This window comes from Haliotis rufescens, unplaced genomic scaffold (assembly GCF_023055435.1).
Source record: "Haliotis rufescens isolate VD_foot unplaced genomic scaffold, xgHalRufe1.0.p SCAF_7, whole genome shotgun sequence".
Classification (NCBI taxonomy): domain Eukaryota; kingdom Metazoa; phylum Mollusca; class Gastropoda; order Lepetellida; family Haliotidae; genus Haliotis; species Haliotis rufescens.
In genome coordinates this window covers 27,035,260-27,062,451 of record NW_025964361.1, presented here as the reverse complement: position 1 = coordinate 27,062,451, position 27,192 = coordinate 27,035,260, and the positions used below count along the sequence as shown (strand labels likewise).

The following is a 27,192-nucleotide window of genomic DNA, read 5'->3' as shown; positions in this document are numbered from 1 at the left end:
ATGCTGACATCAAATATTTCATTACATTTGATGATATATACAAAATGCTATAACTACTAATTGATAAACTTACATCTCATCAAAAACTTAATTAATCTTATATTATAAACCTACTTAACCCGCATATATACTTATATATGTGTATCATATAAATAGAGTAAGATAGACGTGACATGATACATTTACTATGTGTACATACAATATGCAATACATGAGAATATATATAAAACCTAGTAAACCCACCAAGTGTGTGGACCTGGGTTCATCAGTCCAGACACAGACCTCTGCACAAGTATTACAGCTACATCTGCACGACAAATAAATGAATATATATACACACTGTGCAGACCAATCTGATAGCAGCAATATTACTACAAACCGAAACATAGTGTTATTGCAGAGTAACTTAAAACAATTCTAAAATATAATAGTAAAACCCTGATTCATTCATACATTATACATTCATACATTACACATTCATTTATACCAATATGTTACCTAGCAACATATATGTTTCACATTCTTACTTTCATACTTCATACTTTCATACATCAGCTTCACAGTGATTGAAGATTTAGTTAAATAGTATTTTAAGCCTAAACTTAGCACTTACTGAATTATTTACCTTACGTAAATAATAACACTTGTAATGCATACAGAAATACAACTAATTACTATGATCTGGCGAATATTTACAACATGACCAAAACAGCCAAATTATCAAGAGCATAAACACAATATACCTACAAATCCTAGGAATACGCACAAACAATAAAATATCATCAAAAGACCAACCTTTAGAAGTGAATTCCAAAATGTCCAATAGATCAAACACCACAATTAGTCCAAATTGTCCAAATTGTGAATTCCAATGATATACGTGTGTTTGACAGTAACATCAAATGTGCTCTAAACTGTAGTAAAACTAAACCCTTTAAAACTGGAGACAGTAAGCTAGAACCTGAAACACAAAGGGGCTTTGAGGGGCGCGCTTGGGCAGGCTATTGTGTGATAGTGCACTAGGTGATTGAGGCTGTGGCAAAGTACTCATGCAGTAAGCTGAAACAGAGAATTAGGAGAGCTGAAGTGTGAAGTATATCATGTTTAAAACATATTTGACTGAATATTTAATTCAGTAAAAATCTAAACTAATAAAACTCTGAAAATATATACAATTATCGGATCCTGTCACATACTTCTCTCCCTTGAATAATGGCGTCCTCGTCATTCCGGTTCTTCGTCAACAAGGGAAAGCAATGCCTTGGAGATGCTGGTGCTGATGTGTCCTAAAATGCCGGTCGCTGCCAGTTGTTCCAGGCGTCGACTCCTCTGCTGCCAATCTGGGTCAGAAGTCTGGCACATCACATAATCTCCGGAGGTTTGCCAGGCAGGCTTCCTTGTTAGTCTACCAGTTCTTCTTGGTGCAGGTATGGGTTGGGGATTAGTATCAGGTGGTACAGGAGGAGGTAGCTCTTCTCTGACTGAGTCTTCCGGCTCCTCTTCAGTGTTTTCTGGTGGTTGCACTGCTTCAGGATCTGCTTCTGTGCTGCTGTCTTCTTCAGGTATGTGGTCGTCACCACCAGAAGCATCACCTGCTACTCCAAGAGACTGTAGATCGTCACCTGTTGTCTCTGAAGTAGCCGCACTCTCTTCCACAGTGTCTTCACTGATGATGGTAGCATCCTCAGCAACTGCTGGAAAATAGAATGGAGCATCATAGTCAGACTCTTTATCCTCCTGGATATCCTCTTCTATAGTCTTCTTCACTGTCTTTCTTGGTCTTGGAGTTGGCTTCTTGGCTGCTGGTACTCTGTTATCCATGATCGCTGGTACTGATCCAATGGGCAGGAGATGGTTTCTGTGCAACGTCCTCTTCCTCCCTTCACCAGATTCTTTCTGCACTACAAACACAGGGATATCCTGGTTTGGTTGCAAGAGAACAACATAAGGATCTTCCTCCCAGCGATCTGCCAACTTGTGCTTACCATCAAAGGCTAAGGCTTTCACCAGAACTCGATCACCTGTCTGTACAGTGGCCCCTCTAGTCTTCAAGTCGTAGCTGGCTTTCTGTTTGACTTGGGCAGTCTTTGATGCCTTTGACGCCAGGTCATAGGCTTCTTGGAGCTTCTTCTTCAGAGACTTTGCATAAGCTGTCAGAGACTGATGATTCTTGTTGGTCTCGATCCCAAAAGCAAGATCTACAGGCAGACGAGGTTCACGACCAAACATAAGGAAGAATGGAGACTGATTTGTTGATTCATGCCGGATGCTGTTATAGGCGTGGACAAGGGGAGCTACATAGGTCTTCCAATCTGCTTTCTGGTCTGGTTGGAGTGTTCCCAACATATTAAGCAGTGTCCGGTTGAAGCGTTCAACCATACCATTGCCCATAGGGTGATAGGATGTTGTCCGGCTTTTCTCCATTCCCAAGAGGCTGCACAATTCCTTCATAAGGCGGCTCTCAAAGTTGGTGCCTTGATCACTATGGATGCGCTTTGGAATCCCATAGTGCATTATAAAGTTCTTGTAGAAGGCTTCTGCTGTTGTTTTTGCAGTCTGATTCCTTGTTGGGATTGCTTGTGCATACCTCGTAAAGTGGTCTGTGATGACTAGAATATTCTGGTGACCTCCCTTTGATGCTTCCAAGGTTAGAAAATCCAGACAGACGAGCTCTAAGGGCTGTGTGGTGATGATGTTGACCAGAGGAGCACGTGCATTGGCGGGGGATTTCCTTCTCAAACATCTGTCACATCTTTGGATCCAATCTTCCACGTCGTTGGTCATGCCTGGCCAAAAGAACCGATCTCTTAGGAGTGACAGTGTCCTCTCTCTTCCAGGATGTCCCACTTCATCATGAAGTCCTCTGAGCATATCCTCAATCAAGGCTGATGGTAAAACACGCTGATGTCGTTCTTGGCCGTTAATATTAACTTTCCTGTAAAGGATTCCTTCTTGAAGAAACATGCTGTCAAAGTTCCTATGCATGGAGGTATTGGCTTGACAAGGGGGATAATCCTGTCGTCTTGGCTTCCTGTTACTTCTCACCAAGTTAATCCATGGCCTAAGAATGACATCTGCAGCTTGTGCCTTTCTCCAGTCCCTGTCTGTCATCACTTTAAGGTTCTCTCCATGATCTTCTAGGCTTTCTAAATCTGGTGCTGCTGAACAACAGAGGCTGTGTACCAAAGGATGTTCCTGCAAAGTGTGACAAACAGCTCTTATTGACTCTGATGTTATCTGTTGTCTTTCAGCTTCTATTCCAGGCAGCCTGGAGAGTCCATCAGCGTCTGCGTTGTTGAGCCCTGGCCTGTAGATTATATCAAAGTTGTATGCTGACAAGGCCGCTAGCCAGCGGTGACCTGTAGCATCCAACTTTGCAGAACTGAGTACATAGGTCAGAGGGTTATTATCTGTATATACACTGAAAGTATTGCCATACAGATAATCCTTGAACTTTTCAGTCACCGCCCATTTCAAAGCTAGAAATTCGAGACGGTGAGCTGAATAGTTGCTCTCTGCCTTGCTCAGTCCACGGCTTGCATAACTGATGACCTTCTTCAATCCATTCTGTTCTTGGTACAAGACAGCTCCCAGTCCTTGGCTACTTGCATCAGTGTGGACTTCGAATGGCTTGGTGTAATCCGCATACCCAAGAACTGGCTGTGTTGATAAACATGTCTTGATTGTCTTGAACGCAGTTTCCTGTTGTGGTCCCCATTGCCATGGCTTGTCTGGCTTGTTAGCTGGATGGTTCCTTCCTCGTGTCTTGGTCTTTGTGGCTGGCATCAAAGCTGATAGAGGCTTGGAAATCTTGGCGAAGTCCTTGACAAATTTCCTGTAATAACCTGCAAATCCAAGAAACTTCCGTATCTCATCTGGGTTTGCAGGTGTAGGCCAGTCCAAAATCCTCTGTATCTTGTCCGGATCTGTCTCGATACCATCTTCAGACACAATGTGTCCAAGAAACTTGATCTTGTTCTTGAAGAAAGAACACTTGTCGGCACTGAGCTTCATTCCTGTCTCTCTGGATCGTTGCAGTACTTGGGTAAGCCGTTCTAAATGTTCTTCAAATGAGCTGGAAAAGACGATGATATCATCCATGTAAATAAGGCAAATCTTGAGGTGGAGTCCTTCGAAGCATTCGTTCATCACCCGTTGATACGTTGCAGGGCTGTTGCAGAGACCGAACGGCATACGGTTGTATTCGAAGAACCCCAAAGGACCTACGGTGAAAGCTGTCCTTTCCTTGTGCAATTCCTCAATTTCGACTTGATGATATCCTGACTTCATGTCCAGTGTACTAAAGAATCTTGATCCTGCAAGTGCGTCGAACATCTCGTCTATCCGTGGCAGAGAGTAAGAGTCTTTGATAGTCCGATGATTCAGCTGTCTAAAGTCGACACACATACGTAGTTTCCCATTCTTTTTTCTGACTAAAACCACATTAGATGACCATGGGGAGTATGAGTGACGGATGACTCCACATGCAAGCAGTTGTTGAAGGTGTTCCTTAACTTCTTGGTACATTGATGGTGCAATCCTTCTATGTCTCTGCTTGAAAGGTCGTTCATCCTCAAGGTCAATCCGATGCTTAACATTAGGGACATGTCCTAAGTCTGTCTCGCCATTGGAAAATACATCCAAGTACTGTGAGATAACCTGCTTGCCAATCTTCAACTGTTCAGGTGTGACTGCTGCTTCCTTGAAGTCCATGAGGTTGATAACATCCTGACCTTCACCTTGACTTTCACCCTCAGGAACATCCTCAACATTAACGACCTGGAGTTCACACAGTACAGAACGGGATGGAATAGCCACAGTCCTAGTTGTTACATTGGCAACATGTACCTGTACCATAAACTTGTCATCATGATGGTAGTTGATGATAGTTGGTGCTATATCGAGGTCAGATGGTATGGCAGATCCTGTAGTTGGTTGCACCATGGCACATGTATCCCTATAGACAAGAGGCTTAAAAATATAACCTTCAATAACTCTTTCAGTGTTGGGTGGTATTATAACTCGTTCCGTCTCAGCGCTTCTAATCCTTCCAAGTGAGAAGTTGTTTCTTGCCAGTTGTTTCTCCTGCAGCATCATATTCCTGAAAGCCATGTACCAGGCTGTATGAATATCTGCCTCTTGGAGAAAACGAATTCCATACTGCTGTTTGCAGGTGTCCATACAAGTTGACAAGATGTTTGTACCTAATAACACAGGAACTGTTGAGTGGTAGGGTGTATCTGGAACGACTAGTAAGATACATGGCAGTGAAGATATGGCTCCTGTATCTTGCAACTCAACCTCGATGTGGCCATAATACGGAAGATGCTGTCCATCTGCACAATCAATTTGTAAAAATACATCCAAAGGCTTAATGGGAAGTTCTGAGAGAAACTTTGTATAAAAGCTGTGGGAAACAGTTGACACAGTAGAACCTGTATCAAAAAGAGCTGTGGCTTTAACTCCATTAATGTAAACTGTGCCTTCATTTGGTTGACCTACTAGCTTGGCAACTTGCTGGTTATTGATGGGGCGCCTCCTCCTATAGCCTATGGCTTGCCCCGTCCCATAGGCTTCTTCCTGTTTAAAGTGCGCCTGTGGTCAAGAATTACACGGCAGCCGTACTGTAGATGTCCTGGCTGGTTGCACCTGAAACAAATGGGCTCTCCAGTAATGGAATCCTTAGAGGGTCGCTGATTCCTGGAATCCCCTCTCTCGCCCTGGTGGTGTTCCTGGCGGAGGTGGCCAATAGTGTTCAGGTGGAGGCTGCAGATTCGGTGATGGTCCTATAGGTCCTGGGTTTCTATTCATCCAAGGGACAGAGGGAACAGGGAGTGTAGTAATCTGTTGCTTCTTCAGATCTGCAACCTCGCTTGACAGCTGTCTCAACATTCCCTTTATCTCCTTCATCTCAGTGTCCTGTGTGCTTACAACAGCCATATTAGGAGTTGAAATCTTCTTCTTGGCTCCAGCTCCTCTCAGCTGCAAATCTACTTCAGCTCTCCGCAGGGCTCTGAGAAGATCATCAACGGTGCTTCCCTGGTCATAGATATGAGCTGTATGATCCCGAAGTTCTGGCCTTGACCCTGACCATAACTGTGTGCGAAGCATCTCATTCCTGGTTGCCTGGGGAACTGGTCCTTGTGCTTCTGCTTGGAGGAGTGAATGCTCCAACCTGCATGCCCATAAAGCAACTTCTTCTGTGGCCTCTTGACGTGAGCTATAAAAGTTAGCTAGTAGTGATTGACCCCTATCTACACTTCCAAACGTAGCCTCTAGCTTTGAAATGAGCTGCTTGATATCAGCCTCAGGCCCAAGGCACATGGCAACCGTTGCTGCCTTACCACGTAGGGATTGTTGGACTATGTTAACAACAGCCTGTGGTGAAAGAGACTTGTTTTGAAACAAACACTCAACATGATATTTCCAAACATCAAAAGATGTTTCGCCCTTCTTGTCACCAGAAAATGATGGAACCTTTGGTGCCTGTGATAATGTAACAGGTGCTAGAGTACCTTGGATAGAAGGCGGGATGGACGAACCACCCTCAGCCTTGACCTTGGTCTGAGTGTATGCTCGCATCCACTGTACCAGGTCTTCTGGATTATCAACAGTAGGCCAGGTACCAAGAGCCTGAAAAGAAGAAATAAGTTTCTCGAACTCTTCAGGTAGTGGTTTACTCATGATGCAATAACATGAGCAAGTGGTAAGGAAATTATAGGGGATAACATAAATGTTGTGTCAACAACCATACGCAGGATACCCTTGTGTAAGCAAGTGATACTACAAATATATGATTGTATGTTCAGGATAACCTGAACAACAAAAACATTATGCAAATGTGTGTGTGCTCATGGCATAATGACCAACAAGCTGAGATGTATGAGAAATACCTGAAAGAAAATGGCCAAAAAAAGCTAAAACGTGAAGATAAAGAACATCATATTACTTCACATGTGTAGAAGATACCGAGGGAAAAAAAAGTTGAAAGTTGTGCAAACAGCTGTGTTCATGTGCACATACAGTGTATATCTACGCGCGCGGGGACAATATAATGGGACTGGGGGGAATGCTTATATACCAAAGTTAACTATAAACCCAGCAAAACGCAAAAAAAACAACAACCCGAATACAATCCATATTGACACACATGAAGACATAACTGCAGCTGAATAAACAAGAAGGTATTGATCTACCACAAGACAAGTAACAACAGTAATACAAATACCACTGAACTTGGAACACAACACCAGCCCTACATGATGAAATTTGAAAGGTGTATTAAGGCCTAGTTATTCATTTGCTAAAGTTTAAATGTAAGATTAGCTATCTCACTTTATTCACACACACATCATACCAACATGGTACTCTCAGCCATTGTACTTGCAATCACAGGGTAACACAAAAAACATATGATCTAAACTAACTAAATATCAAATGTGTGAGCGCTCACTAAAAGAAACAACACATTTAAATAATATGTGCACGCAGGCACAGGAATATCCCAAGCATATGTACAATAAAGCTCTATAAAGCCAGAAAATAAACTTGTAACTATAATGTTAGTGATATCACTTGACAAAGATTACAACATGGTAAATGGTCTATGTGCATACGTGCACAACACAACCCGGGTACGTGTAACACAAGGTTACATTGCTAGATCCAGTATGCATAATGAATAGATCGGAAACGTCTCTGTAATGTCATATTACTGAACGCTGAAATATCGTCCGATCGCATAACCACTGACAGAGTTCAGATGAAATAGAGGATTGAGGCACATTATAAGCTGTTGATATTGAGTCTATATAATTCAAAATCACAAAAAATGTCTCACACGCGTGTAACGGCATGTTACGATGTTTCCCAGAATGACGTCATAGCACATGTAGTGGACAAGGGACGATGAAGTCAATAGGTAGCTGTCTGTGTCTTTTCTAGGCTAAGGTCCTCACTGGGGGCTCCATTGAAACCGGGACTGCTTCTTGACATGAAGGACAGACGCAGGTGTTGTTCGAATTATAGCCAAGTTTATTACTGATAAATGTTTTGAACCCTGAAACAATTGTAAAACATTCATTACACAAAATATAAACATATGCTGACATCAAATATTTCATTACATTTGATGATATATACAAAATGCTATAACTACTAATTGATAAACTTACATCTCATCAAAAACTTAATTAATCTTATATTATAAACCTACTTAACCCGCATATATACTTATATATGTGTATCATATAAATAGAGTAAGATAGACGTGACATGATACATTTACTATGTGTACATACAATATGCAATACATGAGAATATATATAAAACCTAGTAAACCCACCAAGTGTGTGGACCTGGGTTCATCAGTCCAGACACAGACCTCTGCACAAGTATTACAGCTACATCTGCACGACAAATAAATGAATATATATACACACTGTGCAGACCAATCTGATAGCAGCAATATTACTACAAACCGAAACATAGTGTTATTGCAGAGTAACTTAAAACAATTCTAAAATATAATAGTAAAACCCTGATTCATTCATACATTATACATTCATACATTACACATTCATTTATACCAATATGTTACCTAGCAACATATATGTTTCACATTCTTACTTTCATACTTCATACTTTCATACATCAGCTTCACAGTGATTGAAGATTTAGTTAAATAGTATTTTAAGCCTAAACTTAGCACTTACTGAATTATTTACCTTACGTAAATAATAACACTTGTAATGCATACAGAAATACAACTAATTACTATGATCTGGCGAATATTTACAACATGACCAAAACAGCCAAATTATCAAGAGCATAAACACAATATACCTACAAATCCTAGGAATACGCACAAACAATAAAATATCATCAAAAGACCAACCTTTAGAAGTGAATTCCAAAATGTCCAATAGATCAAACACCACAATTAGTCCAAATTGTCCAAATTGTGAATTCCAATGATATACGTGTGTTTGACAGTAACATCAAATGTGCTCTAAACTGTAGTAAAACTAAACCCTTTAAAACTGGAGACAGTAAGCTAGAACCTGAAACACAAAGGGGCTTTGAGGGGCGCGCTTGGGCAGGCTATTGTGTGATAGTGCACTAGGTGATTGAGGCTGTGGCAAAGTACTCATGCAGTAAGCTGAAACAGAGAATTAGGAGAGCTGAAGTGTGAAGTATATCATGTTTAAAACATATTTGACTGAATATTTAATTCAGTAAAAATCTAAACTAATAAAACTCTGAAAATATATACAATTATCGGATCCTGTCACATGATGTGAGGTGCAAACGGTAACAGCAAATGTCGAGACATTGAAGGGAATTCATTTGCTGTAAAAATCGAATACTCCGGTTTACCCTAGAAAGCAATAATGAATAGTGTCATGTCATTAATCAAATGATTGTGAAGGATGAGACAATAACGTGGTGATAGTTGACATACTCCTGAATGAATCCCGTTGATTGTTTTTTTTTATGATTTCACCATACTCATATGCTAGCTGGATTTATGCTAATATAACAGTTACTGGTTAATGATAGCTTTGACATGTTTATTTGTTTGTAATTAACTTCTTTATATTTCTAGAGAATATTTTTATAATTTTCAGAGAATTCTTTTATCGACTTGTCACACCGACCTCTTAATAATCTTATGAGCAACACATGTGTCCATGGGAGCTTAGTCTAGTTCAGCGTCATGACCTGCACGTGCACTACATGCGCACACCCTCTCTACCTGTAACAAACTAAATATGTTTGCCCAAACTCTGTACACCGCCTACTTGTCTCAAACGCGTTTTGTGAGTTGGTTCAACTTATCCTGGATTACAGTAGTTTAGTGTAAAGGTAACTTGCTGCCCAGAATATGTGTTTAGTTTTCATAAATGACCATGCCCACCAAAGCAAATCTGTAGGGAACTTGAAGCCGCAGTTATAGGCAACCGACCCAGTACGACAGTATCAGAAACGATAGCGTAAATCAGCACGTGTTGCTCTTTGGTTATCTTCGGAACAATTTAGGGAATAACTTAGTGATTAGTAATGTCAGTTATGTTCTATTTTTTTAATATTATAATTTCTGTACTGCACTTATCCAGGCACTAGTATTTGCCCAAATGCCGTTTTATATGTCCCTCGGCCAATGGATCCGTTTTCATTCAAGTTGTCATTCTCAACTCCCTGGGGAGTATACAACCTAATATAAGCTGCCTACTGGCGCTAGAGGGTTTTTACATCCAGTGTGACACCTCACGTTTTGACACTTGTGTGTCGGGTATATGAACGTATTCGTGTTTCCACCATCTGGTCATCTACCGGCAAGTGGGTTCTTTTGAGTACACAGGGTGAATGTACTGTACACCAGGGGCCAATAATCCTACTGTGTAGCCTCATCCCAAATTCTTCGGCCATTCTAAACTGGCAAACGTTCATTCAGTGAAATAAAAATCAGAATCATATGCTGCTCAATAAGATAATATTATTGGTTTTCTTCTAAAGGGTAACACCCATCTCACTCAATGACTCTAAAATACTTCAACATTTTATTGTGAAAATTATTCAGTTTGTATTACTTTGTTTGGTTGCATATCTGGCGTCAACAAAACAGTGTTCGTGTGATCGAAATATGAACAAATGAATGTCCATGTAGCGAAAGCAGTTCCGAAAAGCCCAGGGTTCACGATCAGCCAGTCAAAAGCGGATAATGACTGAAATGTGATATGTGAACATATTGTAATACTATGTGATATAGGCCGCTGGCTTACACACGTTTGTAAATAAAGCCGATTGATAGTGCACACTGGGCAAATATCAGAAATATGTGCAACGACATGACTTACCGCTGGGGTAATAATATGTTATTACCTATCCTGCTTAATGTTGTTAATGAATGATACAGTCAAAGTCGACATAATTCTGCATTCAAAGTTCTAATATTACACAGCTAATACAAAGGATTATTCAGCACCTGTTGGTTTATTTATTTCAGATAAAACCGCGTGTCCCGCCTCGGCAGTGTGTTCGGATGGGACTCCGTATCCTTGCTCGTGTACTTCAGGATATTTTGAATACCAATGTAGTAACAGTAAGTGTATTCACATTGTCACTGAATATATCTTTTCGTGATCAAATATTTACAGGTTTTATCACAACAAATTGTGAATTAACATCACTATCAAGAAGACAAAAACCTTTGAATGCCAGATTAAACTAAAACGTCTTGACAGTCACTTATCAATTATTTTTTGCTGAACACAACACACAATGTGAGACACGCATGCCTTACTACGTCAGGTACTGTGTAATGTGTTCATGGTGAATGGGGTCGTGGTTTTTGCTTCTTAGTGTGATATCATATTTGTTTGTCATTGTCAATTGGATGAAATATATCACCTCTAAATATCACTATCTCATTTTCGTCATGCATACTTTGAATACCAATGAAGTGACAGTACGTGTTTGCACCTTGACGCTGTGTACATTTCCTTTTCAAATATATGGAGATATTCTTACAACATAAGGTGGCACTACTGTAGACGATTCCCTTTGAATTTTAGATCGAATCACGTTTTCATAGATATTTATTGTTAACTTATAATTATTACTCACGAAACTCCACACCAAATATGTGAGCCGCACATATGAAACTACATCATCTGCTGTGTAATGTGTTCAAGATGCCAAAGATCGTTGTTTGTGCTTCTTGGTGTGATGTCATATTGTGTTTGTCATTGTTAATTGAGCGAACTATATCCCTTATGTCCTCTTGATATCACCATTATTTTCCTTTTCGTGATTTTGTATGCTTTCCTTCACTTGTGTAATGCTTTCTTTTGTTCAAGCTTCAGGCGGCTGCGCCGTGGACCCATGCCAGTACTCCATTGGCTGTACTGATCTGAAGACCCTCTACCAATGTGGATGTGTCAATGGAACGGGAGGAGCCCATTGTGAGACCGGTAAGAAGCTGGTGTCTATGATTTGTTTTGTATAACGCCGCACTCAGCAATATTCCAGCTATATGACGGCGGTCTGTCAATAATCGAGTCTGGACCAGACAATCCTGTGATTGACATCATGAGCATCGATCTACGCAATTGGGATACGATGACATGCATCAAGCAAGTCAGCGAGCCTGATTACCCGATGCCGTCAGACGTCTCTTGCGACAAGCATTGAAGACCTATACTCTACCCGGATCTTCACGGGTCCGGTATCTATGATGTAGGTCATTAATTAAGGATGCCCGCTGGTCTCTATTTAACTTTTTCTAAGACGAGTATTTATATTTAATAATTATGTTATCTGACTGTCCAATGACAAATGAGGGGGGATAAATCTACATTCTTTTGCAGTAGGTGCTCTTGCCGACTACCACGCCGTATGCACACTTTATCATACAACCATATATAAAGTTATATATGATTAATGATATGTTACTTTTTAAAATGCTCTAACTGGGGCCGGGGATCGAACCCCTGATCTCCCGCTCTCCGGGCGGACGCGTTGCCACTAGACCACGGAGGCGGTCACATCATGTTGGGAGATGAAAATGCAGTGACGTCAGACATTTCATGTCATAGGATCCTGTGCAGCTGCATTATAGATAAGGTCCCCTTATGATGTGTGTCACCGCCACGCCTGTGTTCCGTGTGTTGGCAAAATGGCAATGATAGCGATGATGGTGTTCACATTACAATAAAAGCAATGGGTTAGAATTCAACCAGCAACCAACCTATTCTTGCAACTAGGATGTGCGTACTCAGCTAAGCAATATGTATTCATATGTGCCGAAATATTCCCTTTTGAAACTATTATTTACTCCACGACATTGTCTGACTATTATTCGTCGATATAGTCAACGTATCAAATCAGTGTCCTACCACATTGAAAGTAAGTGAACAAATTCCTTCACTTACGGTGCCAAGAAACGTGTGATAAAGATCAAATACAATATAGTCTGTTATCATTTCATTAAACAATAAGTTTCCTTATAAGGACACAGATCGAGATGTTGTTGCCGACTCCGGTTGTAGAGGGTGTGTATGTGGCACAAGAAGGTCGTCGTGAGTGAGTGAGTTGGGTTTAACGCTGCGTTTAACAGTATTCCAGTTATATCACGGCGTGTCAGCGTAATAGGAGGGGGGGGGGGGGGTGGGGGGGGGGGTGGGGGTAGGGAGCCCTATGTGAGGTCTAAGACGTTTACCACTTCAGGTGAATCCCAAGAGCACGGGTATGGTGCTGACAAACCTAGAAACATGATCGGGGGGAACCGGGATTCGAACCAACAATCATAGGTTTCTGGCGTGCCCAAGGGACGCAACTCTGCACAGCGAATCGCGGCGCCTTGAACGACCGGGCCACCCGTGAACCCTCAAGAAGGTCTGAAGAGTCGAAACAAATCCAAATATGTATGGATTTACCAATGCCTACCTCGGATGTGTAAACTAAGTCAAATGTTCGGTTTTACCAGGGAGACTATACAAAGGTATAGGCTGCCTTGTAATTCATTCAATATTCAGAACAAAAGAATTCTTCTTAACATAGTTTTAATAATAAAAAATTTCATCACTTAAAGTTGATTGAGTTACTATTGATAAATTGTTCGTAATTCAAGATGGTGTCCATGAATTGCGCTGAATAAGCGGCGTTGTCAGTCCATGAAGTCATACGTAGTCTATGAACCATACTCCCTGAGGTTGCTTCGAGGTTATAAAATAAATATTATATATTATTATATATTAATGCTGTTGCCTAGTTCTTGTGCTGTCCGGAGAAGAAGAAAGGCTTGATGAATGTTATTGGCTATATTCATTGATGGCTGTGCATTCGACAGCCAGTCAAACTGACGAATTGTTATCACAACAAACGTGTTTACAGCGAACGACCACATACTTTGATTGTCCTCTAATAAAACACGTTAAATAGCCTCTGAGGTTGTTTCATACACAGGCCGTAGTTTATCTTAAAACTCTGTTTGGGTGTGTCTTGACGTGGGTGTGTCGTGACATGGATGTGTGGGTGTGTGAGCATGTCGTGTCGTGGGTGTTTGGGTCTGTCGAATCATGTGTGTGTGTGTGGGTGTGTCGTGACGTGGGTGTGTGGATGTGTCGTGACATGGGTGTGAGGGCGTGTCGTGACGTGGATGTGTCGTGACATGGTCGTGTGGGCGTGTCGTGACGTTGGTGTGTGAATGTGTCGTGACGTTGGTGTGTGGATATGTCGTGACATGGGTGTGTGGGCGTGTCGTGACGTGGGTGTCTGGGTCCATCATGACATGGTGATGTGGGCGTGTCGTGACGTGGGTGCTAGGGTCTGTCGTGACGTGGATCTGTGGATGTGTCGTGACATGGGTGTGTGGGCGTGTCGTGATATGGGTGTTTGGGTCCATCATGACATGATGATGTGGGCGTGTCGTGACGTGGGTTTTAGGGTCTCTCGTGACGTGGGTGTGTGAATGTGTCGTGACGTGGATCTGTGGATGTGTCGTGACATGGGTGTGTGGGCGTGTCGTGACGTGGGTGTTTGGGTCCATCATGACATGATGATGTGGGCGTGTCGTGACGTGGGTGTTAGGGTCTCTCGTGACGTGGGTGTGTGAATCTGTCGTGACGTTGATGTGTGGATGTGTCGTGACATGGGTGTGTTGATGTATCATGACGTGGGAGTGTGTTTGTCTGATGACGTGAGTGTGCGAGTGTGCCGTGACGTGGGTGTGTGGGCGTGTCGTGACGTGGGTGTTAGGGTCTGTCGTGACATGGTGATGTTGGCGTGTCGTGACGTTGATGTGTTGATGTGTGATGAAGTGGGTGTGGATTTGTCGTGACATGAATGCGTGGTTGTTTAAGTTATAAAGGGTCAGATTGACCGGCGTCTTAAATGAATATTTTGACAAAATAGAAAATATAATAAACAAAGGGATGGTACAATACATATGCCTTATCTCAGATGTAGTCAGGTTTACAAGTTACTTTAAAACATCCTTTTCATTTTGCCAGACATGAATAGTTTGCAGTTGTTCCCACTGACAAGACGTAGCATCTGTTTGGTTTCGAATAGTATCTACAGATATCGAGCCTGATACCCTGAAACCCCACCATTCATATACATGTATTATACTGTGCTACGGATTGAGAAATATGGTGAGATTAGTAAAGTGGTTACCCCTTCTCGGCCTTTTCCTGTCATGAACTTCAGCAACAAACGGCCAATTCGGATTATGCATTCATGTCAAATACACGTGAATGTTTCGGTATCAGGCCGCCCATGTCAAATGTGAAGTTATTCGGGCAAGACAATTTTTATTTAGTCTGCAAAGAAAGTGGGTTTGTCAAGTATTGCCGATTGTTTTTACCGACTCTTTGTAATGGCGTAATAACTTTGGGCTTGAGACGAAACGACTGTGTAGATTGCCATTCTCTTTCTGATGATGATTAACAAATTTAAACATATTTAAATCAAAGATATGGAAAGACAGATTTGATCGTAAATATTAATGTCATGATTTAGACGTAAACATTGAAATTACCAACTCCGAAAATATCGCCAGAGCGTTATCACATCATAGGTGGGCCCGATTAGTCCGTACACCATTAGTGCGGACACAATAAGTCCCTACCCCATTAGTTCAAACCCCGATAGTCCGGGCCTGATTAGTGCGGACACAATAAGTCCCTACCCCATTAGTTCAAACCCCGATAGCCCGGGCCCGATTAGTGCGGACACAATAAGTCCCTACCCCATTTGTTCAAACCCCATTAGTTCAAACCCTGATAGCCAGGGCCCGATTAGTGCGGACACAATAAGTCCCTGCCCCATTAGTTCAAACCCCGATAGTCCGGGCCCGATTAGTGCGGACACAATAAGTCCCTACCCCATTAGTTCAAACCCCGATAGTCAGGGCCCGATTAGTGCGGACACACTAAGTCCCTACCCCATTAGTTCAAACCCCGATAGTCCGGGCCCGATTAGTGCGGACACAATAAGTCCCTACCCCATTAGTTCAAACCCCGATAGCCCGGGTCCGATTAGTGCGGAGACAATAAGTCCCTATCCCATTAGTTCAAGCCCCGATAGTCCGGGCCCGATTATTGCGGACACAATAAGTCCCTACCCCATTAGTTCAAACCCTGATAGCCCGGGCCCGATTAGTGCGGACACAATAAGTCCCTACCCCATTGGTTCAAACCCCGATAGCCCGGGTCCGATTAGCGCGGACACAATAAGTCCCTACCCCATTAGTTCAAACCCCGATAGTCCGGGCCCGATTAGTGCGGACACAATAAGTCCCTACCCCATTAGTTCAAACCCCGATAGCCCGGGCCCGATAGTCCGGGCCCGATTAGTCCGTACACCATTAGTTCGGACACCATTTGTTCGTACCCAATTTGTTCCTTCCAAATTACTCCAGAACCCATGATTCTCCGGCGATCAATGTTTGGAGCGTCTTAATCTGTGTAAGGGAAGCATTCTTTGTTGGTCGGGAGATGTATGCATCTGGAATGACGGGTTCCACTGTTACGACCTTTCAGCATCATCTTGCCCCTCAAATGTCGTTACAAACAATAAAGAGGATGTTATCCATAAAACACATCATGCCTTCATGTTCTTCCAACTTTTATATGGTTATCAAAGACTTAAGATGTTTATTTTCGTTTGGATAAATGCCCTAATCAATGGTTTCAATCCAAAATCTTTGAAAATGAAATTAGATTATTCTAAATCTTAACCAACGTGCTCTTGTTATGTGTTTGAACGAATTACTAGGGGTTGTATTGAATAAGGTACTTATTTATCCAAATATCTCATTCAAAATACATTTGACAATCATTGTTCAGTATAACTATGAAAATATGTCATACAAATTATTTAACTGTCACCTTTTAATAATTTCACATAATTTCAATAGTTAAAGATAATCGTTTTCACCACAGATGAGTATCAGGAGCACAAAAGACGTCGAATAAGCTTTAATTATTTGCATTCTATTACCATGTCAAGCAGACAAATATACAGGCGTAATATATATAGTGTATGACCACAAATACAATGTGGAAGAAATGTACAAGTATTGATCACACGAATCACACGAATTAGATTTTGGAACGCGAAAGAATGCCTTTTTTTTAAATAAGAAGGTTTGCTTTCATTTGGTGCCGTTTATAATTATCTCCTTAATTCACCCTAACTGTATGTTTGCCCAGAAATCTATACGTAAAATATTTAGTGTGAAACCAACAAACAACCAAAACATGGTAGCCAATCAACAATTGCATTACAAAATTAACTAGGTTTACCAATCAATACAAACTACTACACAGCAACTACAATGGCAGTACAATAATAGAGTGGTAGTACAATATTCAATGGCAGTATCAAATACAAAATATGGTGCCAGTAGTGATTACCCGTATATGTATTGAAAATATAATATATATCTAAATCCAATCTCAATGTACAAACGTCCTGTATTTCGGTGGTTATTAATGTGACAGAAAAAAGGCTATTGGATTTAATGTTAAGTTCTTAGCCACATCGTCGATTGTGGCAATAATTATAATATTAGCTGAGATATATAAAGATATCATTACGACCGTGAAAGCACATAACACATGACACATTCATAATCAAACAAGCATAATTAGTTCTTGTTAATTCATAATGTAACTGTTTGTAGATATTGACGAGTGTGCAACAAACTCATGTGTGCACGGTACATGTGTCGACCACGTCAATAACTACACCTGTGACTGTGAACCTGGGTATACAGGCAGGAACTGCAGCACAGGTGAGAAGGCCTTCCCTATCTCACACAGGTTTTATTTATTTCAGTATTATAACCTCATTAGCGCGAACCCCATTAGGTCGGACACCATGCTTTCCAGGCGATTACGACTATTTGCGACCGGACATATACAAGGAAATGTATTCATTAACTATTATTCGTTTGTTCAGATAGTTATGTATTTGGGCCGTTTTGGTTAATTCTTCATGTAACTGTTTGTAGATATTGACGACTGTGCAACAAACCCATGTGTGCACGGTACATGTGTCGACCACGTCAATAACTACACCTGTGACTGTGAACCTGGGTATACAGACAGGAACTGCAGTACAGGTGAGAAGGCCTTCCCTGTCTCACACAGGTTTTATTTTCAGTATTATAACCCCATCAGTTCGGACACCATGCTTCCAGGCGATTACGACTATCTGCGACCGAGGACACTAGAGTTCACGAGTAACACAGCACGAGTATTTCATCACCAAATATATGATAATGGATTTTATTCACGAAACAAGATAGGGTGAGGTGATATGGGGTTTCACGTCGTGTTATACTTGGACACACTATACTTACTCTGAGCCGGTCGGACTTTGTTTCATATCCGTAAAACCGCCGTACACAAGTTCCGTGCAAAATTATACTTTATCTTTTGGTATGACGGGGCCTTCACGTGTTATCGTTGTATATCATATGGTTGCTTTTCTGCTTTCGGATGAATGCCAGCTGTGAATGTGTTTTTGTTCATTTCTATAAGCAAACGAATACACCCTTTGGACAACGTTTACATATTTATGAAGTCACTGTGTATAATATTATTCATGATAAATAAATAGGTTGTCGACCGGTTCATCTTGCATTTAGCTAACCCAGCTGTTCCTATCCAAATTCGATAACATCTGGCCCGTCCGCCCGCTAACCATCCAATCACTTAACCAACCCACTCCCAAACCCACCTATGTACCAAATGTTAACTTTCTGTTTTCGTTGCTCCAACCATGACACTTGCAAGAATATTTCCCAATATTTAACCGGTTTTTCTCGTTTGTCTTCAGGTGCTTCAACGATGCCAAAGGGGCAACGATTCGTTGCAGCGTTCTTTGAACAACCTTACCAAGCTTCAAGCTTTCCAAACATGTTCTTTGTGATTCTATCTGAGTTCAATGCCACTGTTCACGTTGAGAGTGGATTCGGTATTTCAGAAGATTTGTACATCCAAGGCATGGTAGACTACAAGTACAAAGTTGATGAAAGTTTTTATTACCAAGCCAACCTACAGGTGACTGACATGTCATTCTACTTTACATCCACTGAGGAAATAACCTTGTTCTGTTACCACGTACTTGTTAATCAAGGAGAAGGATACCTTGCTTTGCCGATTGAGACTTTATCCACGGAATACATTGTAGTGACACACATTGATAATCACACAGCTCCTGTCCCTGAACTTCCCTACACAAAGACCACACAGACTGCTTTCCTCATTATCGCTACGGAGAACAATACCCAGGTGGACATCAGTCTTAAGATGCAAGGACCCCTCATGGCAGGTGGGTGTGGCAATGGGACATTCTTCAATGGGGAGAACAGAACATTTACACTCAACAAGTATCAGACAGTTGGCGCCTACTGTGCAGAGGATATTACTGGAACACTGGTAACCAGTGACAAACCAGTGGCTGTGATTAGTGGGCATAACATGAAGTATAGGCCTCCCCCAGGAATTAGAGATGGCATGCAAGAAATGTTGCTGCCTGTGAAGTCATTTGGGAGAAGCTTTTACTTGCCTGAACCGCCACCAAGTACTGGTGGTGCTATATACAGAGTTGTTGGATCAACAGCGTTGACCTCCGTACGCTCCCCGTCCGTCAGTGGTATATCTTTCTCCGTGGGTGCACGGGAGTCGCATGACATAACTGTTGATTCTACCACAGGTCCAGTGTACATTGAAGCCGATAAACCTGTCCTGGTTGTGCAGATGACTATAGACACACCGTCACTCGCAATAGTTCCCCCAACATGTTTATACTCCAGCTCCTATAACATTGGAAAACCCGTTCTTCATGAGAGATTTGACCTGAAGAAAATGTATATAACAGTCATTGTTCCCACTGACAAGGTTCTAGGAATACGACCACAGATATTTCCCCAATTCAAAGTAATTAAAGGAAGCTGTTTCTCTGAGGCATCAGTGGAGTTGACATCACCAGGATTCTACCGCCTGACCCACGTAGATGATGTTCCATTTGGAGCTATGATGTACGTGTTTCCGTTTGTGGATAGTCAGTGTGTATATACCCATCCGGCCGGAATGAATCTGACAAATGATGTTGGTAAGTACAGTATCAACGTTCACAATAGCTACCTGTCCATTATCAAGTTATCATTTTAACCTGTCAGTTAACGTTGAAAACTAGTAACAGCAAACACTGCTTGAACGTTAGGGATTTTGAGAAATATACGTTTTCACATTAGGATCATAAGTTGTCGTACCCATACATCACAAAGCTTGTTTTGAGTTAGTGTTTGTTTGTTGTTTTGTTTGTTGACGTCGCACTCAGCAATATTCAAACTATATGACTGGGGTCTGTGGTTACATGGGTCTGAACCAGACATTTGAGTGATTGACATCATGAGCATGGGTCATAATGAACATTGAAGCCAGAACTCAATATAGCTTGTGAATGTGGATAAGTCTTAATTAGACCATAGCCTTCGGGTCACATTACAAGTAACGGGGATTCCAATTTAGATACCTCTAGTGTGTGATCAATCGGTTTCTTGGACAGATTGAAATATAGAATAGGTTCACATTGGCATCGTTTTTAAAACGATTATAACATAACATGTAGAACTCGGATGTTCATTTCAAACTAACATTGTAGAGGGACATATACCTTGCTACCGATCTAGCCTCTTTAAATTCTATGTTTTTATTGCATCTTTACACGCTTTAATTTAATATCAGGTCTATGCCCTGAGTGAAAAAATGTTCAATTTGCCCAACGTTTATATTGATATTAAATCCGTTTTATATGAAGCAAGTGTAATATTCTATTTACAACAACATATCTAATTTGAAAAGGGAACAACGAAAACAAGCAGTTTCATTAACGTGTATATCGCATCTAGAAAGGTCAAGGCTATAACGCTTGTGGACCTTACCCTAACGGTTATATCAGTATGTCATATGGCGCTGTAAAACATGGTTTGTAGTCTATGTTTGTTACAGTAAAGGTACACGACAAAACCAGTGCGTACCCGGCAGTGCCCCCCCCCCCCCCCCCTGGATTTTTTTTATAGAAAACGTTTTATTTGAATCATGAAAATACAAGTTGGGGACACAAGTGATACTTCTACAAATATTTGCCTACACCCCCTGTCAAACAAAGTTAAGTACGGCCTTGAAAACTGTACGTGGTTTGCAAATTTTAAAGCCAAACTCGTGTCTTAACAGTGTAGTAACAATTATCATAATCGAGAAAACGCTAAGTTTACAGCAAAAATAATCGTGATCTCTCGTTACTTTCGCCTTAGAGCTTCTAGCCTGTCTAAACACACACGAAACGTTCCATTGAGAGGTCACCGAGTGCATCAACTGACAACACAGTCAAGACTAACGACAAAACCGTGATTCAAGCGCGAAACACTACGACGAAGTGCACTGTTTGAAATGTTTCACGTACAGTTCACTGAATGTTTCAGTAGATGTTTCACTGGATGTTTCACTGGATGTTTCCTATGGCTCGTTCCTTCGTTTTATTTAGTTCGAGTTGAAACCAAGGCGTTCAAAATGTCTAACGCTGCCAACCTTTCCGGTAAGCTGAGGTGGCGTGAGATTTAATGTCGCGTTAGTGCGCCTATATACGTTAAGATTGTGCATGTATGTGCGTATGTGCGTGGCATCTTGCATTAGTCGAGACTAATGTCAGTTTTATAATGCTTACCCACTGAGATACAATGCCACAGTTTAACATGGATACCTAACTCAGACAGTATACTGATTCCGAGCTGACCTATCCTTGTGTTAGCGCGAGGCAGGGATACATATACCATTATTCAACTCATTTTGATATGGCACGGCCGAGTATTTACCACCGACCTCCGCGCAGACTCTCTGTCCACTACACCACGGAGGCCGCCACTGTCTTTCCTTCTGCATGGCTGGCGATGATGCTAGTTGAAAACTAATATGTACCATGGACCGGGCGATGTACTGGTAAGCCAGGATAAGTTGAGTTGTGACCTGGAAATTAACCCCGCATGTGTATGTATGAGGTCCGCCAACCGGCGCTAACTATTGTGAAGAAAGGGGAAGCGGGTGGTCCGCGTCAAGTAGTACGGTGGATATGTGTGTGTACTGTCTCAAATAACATCGAGGTCTAGTGGCAAGTTCAATAGCGCATAATAGTACGTGCTGATGTGAGGTACCCGATGACGATGCAAACGGTGACAGCAAATTTGCGTAGATAACGTTTGTTTGTTTCCTGTTTAACGCCGCACTCAGCAATATTCCAGCTATATAAGGGCAATAATCGAGTCTGGACAAGACAATCCAGTGGTTCACATCATGAGCAGCGATTTATTGGGATACGATGAAATGCATCAACCAAGTCAGCGAACCTGACCACCCGATCCCGTTAGTCGCCTCTTACGACAAACATGGGTTGCTGAAGACCAATTCTAACAGGGAAATGGGGGGCATGGGTGGCCCAGTCGTCTAAGGCGCCGCGATTCGCTGTGCAGAGTTGCGTCCCTTGGGCACGCCAGAAACTTATGATTGTGGGTTCGAATTCCGGTTCGCCCGATTATGTTTCTAGGTTTGTCAGCACCAAACCCGTGTTCGTGGGTTTCACCAAAGTGGTAAACGTCTGAGACCTGCATCACTTCGGGCTTTCCTCCCACATTAAGCTGACACGCCGTGATATAACTGGAATAATGTTAAACTCAACTCACTCACTCACTCTAACCCGGAATCTTCACGGGACAGATAACAATTGAGAAGTATCGTGACAATGAAGGGAATTCCTTTGCTGTAAAAATTGAATACTTCTGTTTACCCCAGAAAGCAATAATGAATAGTGTCATGTCATTCATCAAATGATTGTTAAGGATGAGACATTAACATAGTGATAGTTGACATACTCCTGAATTAATCCTGTGTGATTGTTTTGGGGGTTTCAGCATACTGTAAACGTAATATTGCTAGCTAGATTTCTATTGATATAACTGGTTAATGATAGCTTTGACATGTTTATTTGTTTGTAATTAACTTCTTTATATCAAACAATTTTTAGAGAATTCTTGTATCGACTTGTCACACCGACCTCTTAGTAATCTTATGAGCAACACGTGTGCCACGGGAGCGTACTTCAGCGTCATGACCTGCACGTGCACTACATGCGCACACCATCTCTACCTGTAACAAACTGAATATGTTTGCCCAAATTCTGTACACCGCCTACTTGTCTCAAACGCGTTTTGTGAGTTGGTTCAAGTTATCCTAGATACCAGTAGTTTAGTGTAAAGGTAACTTGCTGCCCAGACTATGTGTTTAGTGTTCATAAATGATCATGCCCACCAAAGCAAATCTGTAGGGAACCTGAAGCCGCAGTTATAGGCGACCGACCCAGTACGGCAGTATCAGAAACGATAGCGTAAAACAGCACGTGTTGCTCTTTGGTTCTCTGCAGAACAATTTAGGGAATAACTTAGTGATTAGTAATGACAGTTATGTTCTATATTTTTAATATTATAATTTCTGTACTGCACTTATCCAGGCACTAGTACTGTCGTTTTATATGTCCCTCGGCCAGTGGATCCGTTTTCATTCAAGTTATCTTTCTCAACTCCCTTGCGAGTATACAACCTAAGCTGCCTACTGGCGCTAGAGGGTTTTTACATACAGCTCATATGGTACCCATTCCCTGCTGGGTGAACAGAGGCACATTTGAACTAAGTCACTTGTCCAGGGTGACACCTCACGTTTTGACACTTGTGTGTCGGGTGTATGAACGTATTCGTGTTTCCACCATCTGGTCATCTACCGGCAAGGTGGTTCTTTTGATGCACAGGGCAAATGTACTGTACACCAGGGGCCAATAATCCTACTGTGTAGCCTCATCCCAAATTCTTCGGCCATTCTAAACTGGCAAACGTTCATTCAGTGAAATAGACAATCAGAAGAATATGCTACTCAATAAGATAATATTATTGATTTTCTTCTAAAGGGTAACACCCATCTCACTCACTGAGTCTAAAATACTTCAACATGTTATTGTGAAAATTATTCAGTTTGAATTACTTTGTTTGGTTGCATGTCTGGCGTCAACAAAACAGTGTTCGTGTGATCGAAATATGAACAAATGAATGTCCATGTAGCGAAAGCAATTCCTTAAAGCTCAGGGATCACGATCAGCCAGTCAAAAGCGTAGAATGACTGAAATGTGATATGTGAACATATTGTAATACTATGTGATATAGGCCGCTGGCTTACACACGTTTGTAAATAAAGCCGATTGATAGTGCACACTGGGCAAATATCAGAAATATGTGCAACGACATGACTTACCCCTTGGATAATAATAATTATTTATGTTATTACATATCCTGCTTAATGTTGTTAAACCCTTAACGAATGATACAGTCAAAGTCGACATAATTCTGCATTCAAAGTTCTAATATTACACAGCTAATACAAAGGATTATTCTGCACCCTTTGGTTTATTTATTTCAGATAAAACGGCGTGTCCCGCCTCGACAGTGTGTTCGGATGGGACTCCGTATCCTTGCTCGTGTTCTAAAGGATACTTTGAATACCAATGTAGTGACAGTAAGTGTATTCACATTGTCGCTGAATATATTTTTTCGTGATCCAATATTTACAGGTTTTATCACAACAAATTGTGAATTAACATCACTATCAAGAAGACAATAACCTTTGAATGCCAGATTAAACTAAAACGTCTTGACAGTCACTTATCAATTATTTCTTGCTGAACTCAACACACAATGTGAGACACGCATGTGATACTACGTCAGGTACTGTGTAATGTGTTCATGGTGAATGGGGTCGTGGTTTGTGCTTCTTAGTGTGATATCATATTTGTTTGTCATTGTCAATTGGATGAAATATATCACCTCTAAATATCACTTTCTCATTTTCGTCATGCATACTTTGAATACCAATGAAGTGACAGTACGTGTTTGCACCTTGACGCTGTGTACATTTCCTTTTCAAATATATGGAGATATTCTTACAACATAAGGTGGCACTACTGTAGACGATTCCCTTTGAATTTTAGATCGAATCACGTTTTCATAGATATGTTAACTTATAATTATTACTCACGAAACTCCACACCAAATATGTGAGCCGCACATATGAAACTACATCATCTGCTGTGTAATGTGTTCAAGATGCCAGAGATCGTTGTTTGTGCTTCTTGATGTGATGTCATATTGTGTTTGTCATTGTTAATTGAGCGAACTATATCCCTTATGTCCTCTTGATATCACCATTATTTTCCTTTTCGTGATTTTGTATGCTTTCCTTCACTTGTGTAATGCTTTCCTTTGTTCAAGCTTCAGGCGGCTGCGCCCCGGACCCATGCCAGTACTCCATTGGCTGTACTGATCTGAAGACCCTCTACCAATGTGGATGTGTCAATGGAACGGGAGGAGCCCATTGTGAGACCGGTAAGTAGCTGGTGTCTATGATTTGTTTTGTATAACGCCGCACTCAGCAATATTCCAGCTATATGACGGCGGTCTGTCAATAATCGAGTTTGGACCAGACAATCCTGTGATTGACATCATGAGCATCGATCTACGCAATTGGGATACGATGACATGCATCAAGCAAGTCAGCGAGCCTGATTTACGATGCCGTCAGTCGTCTCTTACGACAAGCATTGGTTCCTGAAGACCTATTCTCTACCCGGATCTTCACGGGTCCGGTATCTATGATGTAGGTCATTAATTAAGGATGCCTGCTGGTCTCTATTTAACTTTTTCTAAGACGAGTATTTATATTTAATAATTATTTTATCTGACTGTCTAATGACAAATGAGGGGGATAAATCTACAATCTTTTGCAGTAGGTGCTCTTGCCGACTACCACTCCGTATGCACATTTTATCATACAAGCATATATAAGGCTCTATATGATTCATGATATGTTACTTTTTAAAATGCTCTAACTGGGGCCGGGGATCGAACCCCGGACCTCCCGCTCTCCGGGAGGACGCTTTGCCACTAGACCACGGAGGCGGTCATATCATGTAGCGAGATGAAAATGCAGTGACGTCAGACATTTCATGTCATAGCATCCTGTGCAGCTGCATTATTGATAAGGTCCCCTTATTATGTGTGTCACCGCCACGCCTGTGTTCCGTGTGTTGGCAAAATGGCAATGATAGCGATGATGGTGTTCACATTACAATAAAAGCAATGGGTTAGAATTCAACCAGCAACCAACCTATTCTTGCAACTAGGATGCGCGTACTCAGCTAAGCAATATGTATTCATATGTGCCGAAATATTCCATTTTGAAACTATTATTTACTCCACGACATTGTCTGACTATTATTCGTCGATATAGTCAACGTATTAAATCAGTGTCCTACCACATTGAAAGTAGGTGAACAAACCCCTTCACTTACGGTGCCAAGAAACGTGTGATAAAGATCAAATACAATATAGTCTGTTATCATTAAACAATAAGTTTCCTTATAAGGACACAGATCGAGATGTTGCTGCCGACACCGGATGTAGAGGGTGTGTATGTGGCACAAGAAGGTCGAAATGAGTGAGTGAGTTGGGTTTAACGCTGCGTTTAACAGTATTCCATTTATATCACGGCGTGTCAGCTTAATAGGGGGGGGGGAAAGCCCTAAGTGAGGTCTAAGACGTTTACCACTTCAGATGAAACCCAAGAGCACGGGTATGGTGCTGACAAACCTAGAAACATAATCGGGGGGAACCGGGATTCGAACCAACAATCATAGGTTTCTGGTGTGCCCAAGGGACGCAACTCTGCAAGGCGAATCGCGGCGCCTTAAACGACCGGGCCACCCGTGAACCCTCAAGAAGGTCTGAAGAGTCGAAACAAATCCAAATATGTATGGATTTACCAATGCCTACCTCGGATGTGTAAACTAAGTCAAATGTTCGGTTTTACCAGGGAGACTATACAAAGGTATAGGCTGCCTTGTAATTCATTCAATATTCAGAACAAAAGAATTCTTCTTAACACAGTTTTGATAATTACAATTTTCATCACTTAAAGTTGATTGAGTTACTATTGATAAATTGTTCGTAATTCAAGATGGTGTCCATGAATTGCGCTGAATAAGCGGCGTTGTCAGTCCATGAAGTCATACGTAGTCTATGAA

General features: G+C 41.5%; 2 protein-coding genes across 2 annotated transcripts in view; both read left to right on the top strand.

Moving 5' to 3' along the window:
- LOC124146950 overlaps positions 1 to 18,324 on the top strand; it is a 29,132-nt gene extending 10,808 nt beyond the window's left edge. The window contains exons 4-7 of the mRNA XM_048388143.1: positions 11,009 to 11,104; positions 11,862 to 11,975; positions 17,693 to 17,803; positions 18,023 to 18,324. Coding sequence (XP_048244100.1) covers positions 11,009 to 11,104; positions 11,862 to 11,975; positions 17,693 to 17,803; positions 18,023 to 18,324 — 623 coding nt within the window. The remainder of the gene's footprint in view (positions 1 to 11,008; positions 11,105 to 11,861; positions 11,976 to 17,692; positions 17,804 to 18,022) is intronic.
- A 534-nt stretch (positions 18,325 to 18,858) lies between these two features.
- Positions 18,859 to 27,192, top strand: part of LOC124137513 — a 493,827-nt gene continuing 485,493 nt past the window's right edge. Inside the window, exons 1-3 of the mRNA XM_048387755.1 lie at positions 18,859 to 20,130; positions 24,534 to 24,629; positions 25,382 to 25,495. Coding sequence (XP_048243712.1) covers positions 18,864 to 20,130; positions 24,534 to 24,629; positions 25,382 to 25,495 — 1,477 coding nt within the window. The 5' untranslated portion in view covers positions 18,859 to 18,863. The remainder of the gene's footprint in view (positions 20,131 to 24,533; positions 24,630 to 25,381; positions 25,496 to 27,192) is intronic.